At 41.4% G+C, this 13,909-nt stretch overlaps 1 protein-coding gene across 2 annotated transcripts in view; it reads left to right on the top strand.

The window, feature by feature from the left end:
- The first annotated feature begins 134 nt into the window (after nt 1-134).
- Nucleotides 135-13,909, top strand: part of EPG5 (ectopic P-granules 5 autophagy tethering factor) — a 129,614-nt gene continuing 115,839 nt past the window's right edge. For both annotated transcript variants that reach the window (XM_070778986.1, XM_019986709.2), the window contains exons 1-2: nt 135-300; nt 12,531-13,475. In XM_070778986.1, the coding sequence (XP_070635087.1) occupies nt 238-300; nt 12,531-13,475 (1,008 nt within the window). In that variant the 5' untranslated portion in view covers nt 135-237. The remainder of the gene's footprint in view (nt 301-12,530; nt 13,476-13,909) is intronic.

Below are 13,909 nucleotides of genomic sequence, written 5' to 3'. Positions count from 1 at the left end.
GCGCGCGGGTTAGGGGGTGGGGCCTGAATGGAAGGGGGCGTGGCCATAATCCTCCTGTGAAAAGGCCTCCCGAAGTGGTTTGTCCTAAGTTGCGGCCCGTAGAGGCTCCGAGTTGCCGCCCCTCTCCGGGAGTGGTGGAGATTCGATCATGTGACAGTTGGAGGCCGGAAGTCGGCAGGTTGTGGAACGCGCAGGGTTTTGACAAAAACAAGCAGCGACTGAGCCATTGCAGGGTCTATGGCAGAGGCAGTGAGGCCCCCACGCCGGGCCAAGGCCAAGGGCAGCCGGACTAAAACCAAGGTGAGGGGAACTCGCCCATCCCACTCTGCCCAGCCCCTGGAAGTTGCGTGCTGTCTCCTTTTCCTCTCTTCGGCCTCTCCAGCCAACTCTGCCCGTCCCCTGAGCCCCTCTCAGCCTCTGCTCCCACCTTCCCATATTTGATCCCTCTGCCCATTGACACCAGACCTGTTCCTCTGTTCCTTCTTCACGTCCTCCTGCCAGACTTTGCCAGGAGCCTATTTTTTTCTTTTTCCTCCTGTGATCTCTCTAGGTGCTTGGTTTTCTGCTGCGTTCTTGACTTCCCGCATCTAGGTCTGGATTTCGGTTGGGGAGCAAATTTTGTCTTCCTAGGCTCAGCTTTGATTGACTTTCACCTTTTTAACTTGTGAATATTTTGAGCCTCTCTCCGCATTAAGAGAAAAGGGACCGCTCTTCCACGAATGTATCCTCCGGTAGAACTTTACAGTGGGAGACAGAAAGTAGACTGTAGTGATGTGGCTTTTCAGTTTAAAAATGCAAGATGACCGTGGCGCTGCTGCTGTTGATTTCTCATTATCCTGGCTGTTTGTGATGGGGCGTGAATGACCAGAAGTGAAATCAGAGAGGGATTCACACAACAGGGACGGGTTTGAATTCTCTGGGTTTCCTGGATTATGCTAACGTGTGGTATTAGTGTGGTTTTAAAGTTGATCTTTCTTGTTTTTAGGTGCAGTCTGGTTTTTCATTTTGTTCCCATATGTTTTCTGAAATGACGATTGTTTTACAGTGAACAGAATAAATGCTGTGCAAGAATAGCTTGGACATAGATAATTTTGGCTTACCTGAAACTGAATTTATATTAAGGAAATAATGAGAATAGTATTAAAGCGACAGGATATTGCCTTTTCTACAAGTAGGTGATGTCTACAAGTGCAGGTGTGACTTAAAAATAATACCAAAATAGGAATTTCTTATGAGAACAAGATTTTAACAGGACATTGGTGTTCAGACATACTGTATTTAATAAGCTGTAAATGATTTTATGCACATCAGTGATCTCATGTCTCTGAGGAGTTATTCTTTGGGGAGAAAGCCATTTTGCTACCTAATTCCAGAAAAATTTTTAAGAGAAATAATTTTGCATTGTACCGAGCTATCTAAATGGACGAGAAAGTAAAAGGCCATTCGTCAGCCATTGAGCATACAGTCCCTGAACCTAGAATACAGTATCAATCTACAAGGAGCTGAATCTTAATTCTCAATCTATAGTTAGTTTTTTTCAGAATGACTGGTGAAACTAAAGCCTAGATAACTTAAGTGATAAGCCGTAAGTCATACAGTTAGTAAGAGGACTCAAGGTAAAACCAGAAATCTTAAATCTCAATCCAGTAGCTTAGTAATTGTTATACATATCTTTATGTATCTGTGAAAGTCGCTCAGTTGTGTCTGACTCTTTGCGACCCCATGGACTTGTAGCCTGCCAGGCTCCTCTGTCCATGGAATTCTCCAGGCAGGATACTGGAGTGGGTAGCCATTCCCTTCTCCTGGGGATCTTCCCAACCCAGGGATCGAACCCAGGTCTCCCACATGGCAGGCGGATTCTTTACTGTCTGAATCATCAGGGAAGCCCATATATATCTATAGATACAATGTTATAAATACTTAAAAAATACTTATTAAGAGAATTCTCTGTCAAGTTCTTTGTTTAGAACAGGGTTTCTAAAATAAAAATTAAAAACCAAACTTTTAAATCCATCATGAAAAGTCATTTGCTCGTTTTATATTGGCATATTGTGGGCAACTTCCCTATAGAAGTTGGGCTTCCCTTGTGGCTCAGCTGGTAAAGAATCTGTGCAATGCGGGAGCTCTGGGTTTGATCCCTGGATTGGGAAGATCCCCTGGAGAAGGGAAAGGCCACCCACTCCAGTATTCTGACCTAGAGAATTCTGTAGACGGTCTGGGGTTGCAAAGGGTCAGACACAACTGAGCAACTTTCACTTCACTTCTCTATAGAAGAATAAATTTATTTTATTATCTTTTAATGTTTATAAGGAAAACTTCATTCCAGAGGTATTTTTCCAAAACCAAAAGTCCTTGACATGCTTTTAGCCACCTTCCAAATCTCTTCAAGGATTGAATTTTGCCAATTATATTTTGTAATTGATCTCTTGATTCTGCCCATTTCTCTTCCATCCTAAGTCCACCATCCTTCAAGGATGATTTCTTGGATTTTTGCTAAAATGGCCTTTCCAAATTTATTCTTGCTTCCCATTCTCTAAACTAAAGCTGGACTGATATTTTTATTAACAAACCTCAAAATGATCACTCTTCTTAAAAACCTTTCAAAGATTTCTTATCATCCAGAGGCTAAGAATCCAAAGTCCTTAGTATGGACTCAAGGCCCTGATTGGTCTGGATTCTGTCTTTCTCTTCAACCTCAGGTCTTCACTACTGTCTCTGTTGACCCTCAGTCATACATGTCCTTTCCTGCTTTGGGCTTCCCTTGTGGCTCAGCTGGTAAAGAATCGGCCTGCAATGCGGGAGACCTGGGTTCAGTCCCTGGGTTGGGAAGATCCTCTGGAGAAGGGAAAGGTCACCCACTCCAGTATTCTGGCCTAGAGGATTCCATGGACTGTATAGTCCATGGGGTCTCAGAGTAGGACACGACTAAGTGGCTTTCATTTTTCCTGCTTTAGGGCCTTTGCTCATACTGTTTCCTGTGCCCTGACACTTCTTCCAGTCCCTCTTCACCTGCTCATTCATGAGGTCTCTGCTTAAATAGTACTTCCCTCTTTACCCACATAATCCCCCCACCCCAGTAGTGCTTTGCACCTCTCTTTGTCACTTGTCTCACTTGTAGTTACTTTGTTAACATCTCTCTTCTTCCTTAGACTGTGAACTCAATGAGGGAGGGACCTGTCTTTTTCCCAGTACCCTTCACAGCCCTTGTAGGCATTTGATAATGGTTGTTGAATGAAGGAAAAAATACCAGTATGGAAGAATATTGTTTCCAAGCTTTGTGGCTCAGAAGAATTTACTCTGGGAAATTTTCCTCTAGGTAGTGTGAGAATGGAGAAGGCAATGGCAACCCACTCCAGTACTCTTGCCTGGAAAATCCCATGGACGGAGGAGCCTGGTAGGCTTCAGTCCATGGGGTCGCGAAGAGTCAGACATGACTGAGCGACTTCCCTTTCACTTTTCACTTTCATGTATTGGAGAAGGAAATGGCAACCCACTCCAGTGTTCTTCCCTGGAGAATCCCAGGGATGGCAGAGCCTGGTGGGCTGCCGTCTACGGGGTCGCACAGAGTCGGACACGACTGAAGTGACTTAGGAGCAGCAGCAGCAGCAGTGTGAGAAAACAAATGGGGAAAAGTCCACGATACCAGCAAGACCCTCATACCTGTCAGTCTAGAAAATGAATTCTTCTTTTAGAGTAAACAGATTTATTTCTTAGTGCTGGTTGTGGTTTGGCTGGGATCCTGAAGCCCAACAGTAATGAAGTCCTTTACCCTTGTGGTATAATTTGGTGACTGTTTATGGAACCATATAAAGTAGTTCTAAGGGGGTGGTTCAGGAAGTGAGTAGTGTCATGTGCTTTTGCCTTTAGATAGTTTGAGTGGCTTCTGACCCAGCAGCTGACCTGTATTTCTTAGTGTTAATCATCTGGAAGGTGACCTCACTTTGTTTGTTTGTGGTTATCTGGTGCTTGTCACTTGGTACACAAGAGACAGTCCTGACAAGTTTCACCTTGACTTCATTGATCTTGGTAGGTTGAGAATAGTAGATTTCCTTTATTTATTGTTTATGATTGCACTGGGTCTTTGTTTCTGTGCTTTCTCTGGTGGCAGCAAGCGGGGGCTATGCTTTGTTGACTGCAGTGACTTCTCCTGTGGAGCATGGGCTCTAGGTTCACAGGCTTCAGTAGTGGTGGTGCTGAGGCTTAGTTGCTCTGCAGCATGTGGGATCTTCCTGGAGAACCAGGCATCCAGCCTGTGTCCCCTGCATTGGCAGGTGGTTTCTTAATCCCTGGACCACCAGGGAAATCGAGAACAATAGATTTTTAGATTGAACTTCCTCTGCAGAAGCAGTGTATTTTATAGTCATGGAAAGTATTTTTAAAGTTAGTATTAAATTCTGAATGTTAGCAACTCATTAATAGTAACAGCATATTGTAATTGCTAAGGACTGACTTAGATGTGTCCCAGAAAACTGATACCAGAAACAGAGACCTTTGCAGTCCCCATCCTCTCTTACTCCTTGGCCTAGATGATTTTTCCCTCTTAGTCCCTCCCTCCCATGAGTGATTATAGAAGTGAAATTGGGGGATGCTCTATATTGTTGAGCTCCTTTTGTGCCTCCAAGATCCATATTTTGTTTTTGGTGAATAAACTACTCACTGATCACCCACTATGCCCCAGAAATTCTTCTAAGCACTTGGGGTGTAAGTGAAAGTGATAGTCGCTCAGTTGTGTCCGACTCTTTGTGACCCCATGGACTGTAGCCTGCCAGGCTCCTCTTTCCATGGAATTCTTGAGGCAAGAATACTGGAGTGGGTAGCCATTCCCATCTCCAGGGGATCTGCCTGACCCATGGATTGAACCTGGGTCTCCTGCATTGCAGACAGATTCTATACCATGTGAGCCAACAGAGAAGCCTGAGATGTAAACAGAGGGGAAAAGAAAGAAGAACGTGGCCTTAACATAGCCTGTGTTCTAGAAACAGAAGACAAAACAGAAAACTCTGTAGGTAAATAAGTAAATCACATAGAAGATAACAAGGGCTACAGAAAAAGAAAAATGAACTGAGTAAGGAGTTGAGTACTGGTGAGAGATTAGGATGGGTTGTGATTTTTAATGGGCTGTCAAGGTAGTCCTTGTTGAAGATGAAATTTAAGTAAGGACAGGAAAGAGATGAGGAAGTTAGCCATGTGGATCTTGGGAACAACTGGGGCAAATGCCTTAAGGCAGTGGCATGTCTGTGCTGTCCTGGGGACTTCACGGAGGCAGTGTGGTTAGGGTGAGTGAGAGGCAGAGTGAGTGAGGGGAGAGGACCTGAGATGAAGTCAGAAAGGTGACACAGGGCTAGGTCGAGTAGGGGCTTGTCGGCCACTGTAAAAATGGCCTGCACTTGAATGGCCTTTCACTTGCACTCTGAGTGAAATATGCAGTCACCCCAGGGTTTCAGGGAATGACAAGCCACTCCAGTGTTCTTGCCTGGAGAATCCCATGGACAGAGAAGCCCGGCGGGCTGCAGTTGGTGGGGTTGCAAAGAGTCGGACACGACTGAGTGACTAACACACATGCACACGCACACAGGATTTCAAGCGGAGGAGTGATATAACTGAAGTCGTTTTAAAGGGTCACTGTGCTTGTTTTGATGAGAACAGTCTGTAAGGGAGCAAGAGGAGGAGTAGAGAGACCGTCTAAGAGATTTTTGCTGTGATCCAGGCAGGAGGTGATGGTGTCTTGGTCCAGAGTTTTAAAGTGTAAGTGATGAGAAAGGTTTGAAATCGGGGGGTTTCTGAATATCTAGCTAAGAAGATTTGTTGGTGGTGTGGATGTGGAATGTGGAAACAGTCAAGGATGACTCTGAGATGGAGGAGGCAGTGAGTAGAACAGCTGTTGGGGGCAGATGAGGAATTTAGTTTGGGACATGCTAATTTTGAAGTAAGTGTCTATTAGACCTCCAGTTGGGTTGGATATGTGAATCTAAAGAATGGGAGAGTGCTCCAGGCTGGAGCTCTCTTTTACGAGCTATTGAAAACTAGAGTCCAAGTTAAGTTACCTTAGGAGTGAGTGTAGTGTAAGAAGATGACAAGAAGAGATTCAGGGGCACTCCAATTTTAAGAGCTTGCGGAGAGGTGGAGAAACCAACAAAGGAGTATGATGTGAGGTAGTAAGTGTTCCCAGTGCCCTTACCTGACTGTGGGATTCTAGAAGCTGAGAGAATCATGTGTAAGAGAGGAGGAGGAAGAGATCAAGCATGGAAAGTGCTGTGGATACCTGTAGTAAGATTGTTAAGAGCAACACGAAAGAAATGGCAGCTGAGAGGAGATGTTGTATTCATAGCAAAATGTGTAACCCCCATCTTTCTCCTTTTTATTTGTAAAGCATTCTTGTACATCCCAAGGAGAGCGGGTAAAATTGCCCTGAGGGCTCTTGATGTTATAGTTGGACCCATGTGTCCAAGCCCTGTTTATCTCTTCTACGCCAGGCATTGTGCTAAGTGCTATGGATATAGACATTCATGATAAACTGTGCCTGCACTTAAAGTGATCCCACAGAAGTTTTCTGTGTAATGTGTAAAATTGAACCTTTATCATTTACGAAAGTAGCTCATCAATAGTTTGAAGGATAGAAAGAGGCTGTATTTTTTTTTTTTTTAACTTAGTACAGTTTAAAGCGGAAGAACTGCAAGTGATGTATGGAAATTTCCCATTTATTTTCCAGAACTTAAAAAAAAAATAACTTTTTTTCCTGATTACAGAAGTGCTCATTGCTTAAAAAAAGTGTGTATCTGTGAGTGTATCACACAGAGAGAGAGAAATGTACAACACAGAAGTGAAAGGCCCCAAATTCTGTCTCTTGGAGATAACTGTAGCAGTTTGTTATGTTCTTCAGGATTTTCCCCCTACACATATGCCAACACTCCAAGACATATTTACTACAATGTACGGTTAACTATTGGAGTAGGAAATGGCAACCCACTCCAGTATTCTTGCCTGGAAAATTCCGTGGACAGAGAGCCTGGTGGGTTGCAGTCCATGGTATCACAGAGAGTTGGACGTAACTGTGCATGCACCCATCCACACACATGGTTAAGTATATATATATTTTCTATGTTTATTAACAACTCTTCCATTTCTGTATAACTTCTTGATTATAACGTCTTGATTTCTCCTATGGAATTATTTTAAAATTGATTCTCTACCTGTATCTAACTTAGAGATCAAAATAAAGAAATATAGATTCTTTCTAATCTCTAGGCCATTTTCAGTTGTAAGAAACATGTCTTTTGGTTAAAATAAAATTAAGCTCTAATTTTTTATGGATAACTGGATACATGTGGAGTTCTGTTTGAATTTTATTTTGTCATCTGTATGATTGTTATATATGCAACATGTTCCGGTTAACTCAAGTAGGCAAAGTAATTGTTGGCTTTCTTTTTTATTTTTAAATGAAATGTTGTGTTTTAAGTATAAGAATATGTTCAGGTTTTGGCATAAAACTTCAGTTTCCTCTGGATGCATTGGCTAATCCCTTTGCTTTCTGAGAGACATGTCAAAATAAACTTCTGAATATGCTAGAGCACGTAGTAACTGTAAATATTTGTTGGATAATTTGTTCATTTTAGGATTCTAGTACTTAGGAGCTCAGCATGCAGTTGGTACTCAGTAAATTCTTGTGAATTATGAGTTGTCATTTTTATTTCAATAAATATATATTGAACAAAGTGCCGAAAATCAGAGGCAGGTCAGACCCAAAAAGTGTAAGATATAGTCCCTGGTCTGCAGATACTTGTGGTCTGTTTGGGGAACACACTGTAAAGATGAATAGCCATACGTGGTGGCTTGTGACCAGGACTGGGGGGTAGGTACATACTGCAGAGTTCAGAGTAGAACAGGTGTGGTGGAAGGCTTGATGTGGTCATTGACAGTTTTGTCTTGAGAAAGGATCATCAAAGACCCTGAACACCAGAGTTAAGAGGCAGTCTTTAATTAAGTGGAGAGCCATGATTGTTTTGTGGTGTTTGGGGTTGGTTGTTTTAAGGAGACCAGTCTTATAATGGTGTCTGGGTGAATTGATGGTGGGGCAGAGGCTGAAGGCTTGGGACCTTTTGGGACCTGCTCCCCTGTTCTGTGCTTTGGAGAAGGGAACTGAGCCGTCGGGAGCTCACCACTGCTTAGGGGCCGTGGCGTTGGTGGTGATCACAGTGTGCGCACCCAGAGGTCCTGTCCTATCCAGGGGTCTGTGAGGGGCAGGCAGACCTTTGCCACCCTCTCAGACAGTTGTGCCTCTCACAGTTGCTCATCCTTCCCTCCCTCCTGCCTTCTCTGGTATGTCCAATCCGTTCTTTGAATCAGATGACCAGCTTCTTCTCTCTCCTTTCCCCTACTTCCTTCTCTGGAGCAACTCCAGGGTAATTCCTTCTTGGACCTAACTTCTGTAAGAACACAGGTGGAGAATTAAACAGAGAAGCACTGAGTTATCCTCCCAAGAGAAATAAAGCCCAAAGGCATGTGTTCCTCCCTGGGAGGGTTCAGAGGTTTTAAAAAAATTCTTTGATGATCTAACCACAGTATCTGTTCTTCTGGTTTAATTATTCCCACGAAGGTAGATCCGGTGGAAATGAACTTGCAGGTTTGTTAGGAGCAACTGGAGACTTCATTTTGTTTAGCGGAGAGGAAGAATTTGAAATTGCAAGGGCAGTGGTGGAATAGAAAGAGGAAGTGCTTTGGTGGGGTTAGAGGTGGGCAGCGAGGGACAAAGGGGAGTTAAAAACTACCTGAAGGACAGGCTGGAGAGGAAGCCCGAGGTGGCCCGTGGCGCGAGGGAAGTGTGTCTGTTTGCTGCGCCGCTGACCACATGGCCCACTTGGGCCTACTTCCAGCTTCCTGTCCTCTTTCCAGTTAGCGTGTAACACCCCCAAAGGTCTCTAACAGTTTTAGCAAAGAGAACTAAAATTTTCTCCCTCTATTCCGCATTCCAGTCTCTAATTCCTTACTTTTCACTTACTTCTCAAGTCTTTTAAGTTTTTAAAATCTTTCATCTTTTCATCTGGCAGCTTGGTTGAGATATAATTCACACACTGTACTTACTTGTTATTCAGTGGTTTGGGGGATAATCACAGGGGATGGGTCACCATCACCACGGGCAGGAATGCCACTCTCTTTTCTGTAGAGGAAGCATTGTGTTGCCATCCCACTAGCAGCATGTGAGGGTACTAATTATTCTACATCCTTCTCAACATTTATTATTATCTGACCTTAGTCATCTTAGTGGGTGTGATGTATTACCTCATTGTGATTTTGATTGCATTTCTCTAATGACGAATAGTATTGCGCAATTTTTTATGTGCTGTTTGTATTATCTTTGGAGAAATATCTGTTTAGCTCCTTTACTTCTTTTTAAATTGGGTTGTTCATCTTTTTATTATTGAGTAACACATGTTTACTTTTTAAAAATTCTGGATATAAGCCCCTGATAAGATAATGGGTTCAAAGACATTTTCTTACATTCTGCAGAGTTGTCTTTTCATTGGCTTCATATTTTCAAACTTTAAAATCTTTATGATGTGCAGTTTGTCTGCTTTTTTCTGGTGTTGTGTGCTTTTGGTGTCATGTCTAACAAGGCTTTGCATAATCCAGGGTCATTAAGGTTTACTCCTTTTTTTTTTTTTTTTTTAAAGTTTAAAAGTTTTAGCTCTTATATTAGGTCTATGATCCTTGTTGATAATTTCTGTATATGATATAAGGTAAGGGTCTAATTTGATTCTTTGGATATCTGGTTGTTAGCACTATTTGTCGAAGGCTGTCCTTTCTTGGCATCCTCGATGAAAATCAGTTGACTTTAAATGTATCAGTAAGAGTTTATTTCTGGATTTTCAGTTCTAATTCATTGATCTATTTGTCTATCCATGTGTTAGAACCCCACTGTCTTTATTACTGTAGTTTTATAGTAGATTTCGAAATTGCGAAGTATGAGATTTCCAACTTCATTCTTTTTCAAGATTGTTTTGTCCATTCTGGGTTCTTTGTATCTCCTTAAAAGGTTAAGGATCATCTTGTCATTCTCTGCAAAAATGGCAGCTGGGATTTTGATAGAGGTTGTGTTGAATTTGTATATCAATTTTAGGAGTATCGCCATATTAACAGTATTGTGATCTGATCCATGAATATAACCCTTTCAGATTTTGTTCTGTAATTTTCAGAAGATAAATTTTACACTTCTTTTGTTAAACTTACCTCTAAGTATTTTGTTCTTTGTTATAAATTAAATTGTTTTCTTAATTTCATGTCATTATTGTTCAACTCACTAAAGTATAGCCTCTATCTTGATGAGTACACCAGTATTTCTCCACTGTGGTAACCATTGGCCTCCCCTCCTAGTCTTCTCTTTCTGACTTCTCAATCTGACAAACCTGTTTTTTATAGCTAGTGTGCTAAATATCATTGCAGTGTAATTGGATCCACTTTTTCATTTTCTTATAAATAATCCCACAATGCTTTCCTGCTATTCATGACTTGAGGCATTTTGACACGGTGCTTTGCATGCACTGTGTGGCTGTTTTCTGAATCTGATACGTGCGGTTCACAGTGTGGATTAGAGCCGTTGTGGAGGGACACATTGCTTCTTGGATCACTGCTATTTGTAAACATTTAGTAGTTCATTACCAGCAAGCTGAGCTCAAATTGCCTTTCGCAAACATTTGTCTTTTCTTCTTAATATTAGGTGCATGTGACTGTTTTACTTTTTTGGTTATTGTCAACTTTTATTTATTTTTTTTGCCGGACATTTGCAGGATAGCATAATCCATTATCAGTTATTACTGTGTAACTATCATTTTGCCTTTCTTAAAATTTCATAGGGAAAGGGAAGTATTTGAGTGATTCAGTCCTTTTTTAGTTTCTTTGTAACAGTTTTATTTAAATAAATAATAAATTTCTCCATATTTCTTCTTTTTTTATCTAGCCTTGTTTCCTGTGTATCTAGTTAGTGTGTTAATACCAGAGATACTTCAGTTTGAAAAACCATAATCTATTTTATCTTATTTTTTAAATGGTTAAGATTTTTTGATTTGGGTATTTTTTCAAGTTAATTTTGGATTTAATGAAAAGTTACAAATATAATACAGAGTTCCATACTGAACTTTCATCCAGAATCTTCTTTTATTTTATGTAACTGTAAATTCTATGCTCCAGGACACTTATTGCAGCCAAGAAATTAACATTGGTACAATGCTATTAACTAAAATACAGAACTTTTTTGGATTTCAACAGTTTTCTTGCTAATGTCCTTTTTCTGTTCCAGTATCCAGTCCAGGATCCTCCATTGCATTCAGTTATTATGTCTCCATAGTTTTCTCCAGTCTTTTGATAGTTCCTTAGTCTTGTCTTGTCTTTGATGATCATAACACTTAAGTTATTTTGTAGACGTTCCCTTAATTGGGGTTTTTGTCTGACGTTTTCTCATGCTTAGATTGAGGTTATACGTGGGTACAGAAGAGTCGATCAGCCTTCTCAGATCATAATATGGGAAGGTATTACTCATTATAATAACCCTGATCACTTGGTTAAAGTGTGGTCTGCCTGGATTCTCCACTGAAGCTTACTGTTTTTCCCTTTGTAATGACTAAATATTTAGGGGATACTTTGAGACTGTGTTCTGTTTCTGCTTAAATGTTTACTCCCATTCATTAGCAGATCTTGCCTCTTGCCTATGGCAGTTATTATCATGGTGTTTTAATTGTGATTTTCTGTTTTTCTCATTCCATCTACATTTATTAATTGAAATTCTTCTGTGAGGAAGAATGCTACCACTTTTCCATTAAGAAAAAAATATATGTATAAGCTCATGAATATATATTTTATTCTGAGGGTTATAATCCAGTATTATAGCTATTTATTTCATTGCTCAAGTTGCCCTGACATTTTCTGCCTAAATTTTGAATAAATATGTTTGTTAAGATGACAACCTATTGAAGCCTAAGATACTTGGAGACTGTTGTCTTTTATTTAACCACTAGAGAAGGCAGAGGCACCCCACTCCAGTACTCTTGCCTGGAAAATCCCATGGACAGGGGCGCCTGGTGGGCAGCAGTCCATGGGGTCACTAAGAGTCAGACACGACTGAGCGACTTCACTTTGACTTTTCACTTTCATGCATTGGAGAAGGAAATGGCAACCCACTCCAGTGTTCTTGCCTGGAGAATCCCAGGGACGGAGGAGCCTGGTGGGCTGCCGTCTATGGGGTCGCACAGAGTCGGACACGACTGAAGCGACTTAGCAGCAGCAGAATGGAGAACAGCCTAATTAAGACTTTTCCTCCAATCTTAATCCATAATTTGTTGCTTATTTCATGTCTTCCTCTGTTGGGATTAGACTAGTGAATCTCCCAAATTTAACATTCTCAAAATTGAATAATACAAAATATGAAGCACATTGCTTAGGAAGTGAGTTTAGATTTTTAAATACAATTTAAACATTCCTCATGTTGAAAGCATGTTATTGCTGTATTATAAATTATTTCACGTTATTCATCTTATTTTTAGGAAAAGAAGAAATATGAAACCCTTCAGAGGGAAGAGTCTGATGAAATCTCCCTTGCACAAACCTCCAGAGAGCTGGGAATCCTTACTCCGGCTTGTGAATTCAAAGGAGATTCTCCAAAGGAGTTAATCGATTCCCAGCTCCAGAATGATGCTAGTGGACAAAATGAGAGTGAAATGTTTGATGTACCACTCACCTCCTTAACTCTAAGCAATGAAGAGACTCTCACATGTAATACAGAGAGTTTGAACATGGGACAGGAGATCAGAGCCTGTGCTGGGGACGATGCAGTCGAGCTGAAGGTTGATCCTGAAGGCAGTGTTCGAACCACAGTAGAAACCCCCAAGAACTTTACTGAAATGGAGAAAGATATGTTGCTACAATGTAGAACTTCAGAAAGCATACAGCAATCTAATGTTTCTTATATTCAGCAGGAAGTGGAAAATTTGCAGGTCAGAGAAACTCAGAATAGGAAAGAAGACAAAGAAGCCTTGGGTCTTTCTTCAGAGGTGCTACAGAATGTTGGCTTGCAGAGTTCTTGTGAAGCCAAAGACATTTTTCAGCCACCTAGAGTGAAAAAACTGTATCCCCAGTTGCCAACTGAAATTGCTGGGGATGTACCAGCTTTGGTGGCAGTGAAATCCTTGCTTCGTAATGAGCGACTCTACCCGGAGCTCCCATCTCAACCAGAAGTAGTACCATTTACTAAAGAACAGCTAAAGATCTTTGAGCCCGGTTCATGGCTGGAAAATGTCGAGTCATATTTAGAAGAATTTGACAGCATGGCTCATCAGGACAGGCATGAATTTTATGAGTTACTTTTGAACTACTCACGCTGTAGGAAGCAGCTGCTGCTGGCTGAAGCTGAGCTCCTTGCTCTGACATCTGATTGCCAAAATGCTAAAAGTCGACTGTGGCACTTCAAGGAGGAACAGTTGTCTGTCCAGGTGTGTTGACTGGTGTTCTGTAAAGTTTACAAGAACCGGGGTATTTGAGGTGGAACTCCTTTTCCTGTGATGTGATCAAGGTCTGGAATCTGCTCCTTGTACTCACACTGACCTTGTACTCGCTCTTGACAGATTTGGTGGTGAAGGGAAGCTGGAGGAGATATCAGGGAGAAACGTGTGATTTCCCACATCCCTAATCTTCATTCCTTAGGAGACTTGTGTATCTCTTTGTAGGTATGAAGGAGCCCGTGGAGAGGGAGACTTTTGAAAATACTGAGAAAGGGGTTAAAATAAAGAACACAGCTGTAGGGTTAACATTGGAAAGGAGAGAGGTTCCTTTCTTTTGAGCAGAATCACAAAGAATGATGAGGGAACATTCAGAGATGTTTTGAGGTCTCTTGAGTTGAGGGGCTATCACCTTGACCTCACTGTTT

This window comes from Bos indicus, chromosome 24 (assembly GCF_029378745.1).
Source record: "Bos indicus isolate NIAB-ARS_2022 breed Sahiwal x Tharparkar chromosome 24, NIAB-ARS_B.indTharparkar_mat_pri_1.0, whole genome shotgun sequence".
NCBI classification, from domain to species: domain Eukaryota; kingdom Metazoa; phylum Chordata; class Mammalia; order Artiodactyla; family Bovidae; genus Bos; species Bos indicus.
This window is presented reverse-complemented; position numbering and strand designations above follow the sequence as displayed.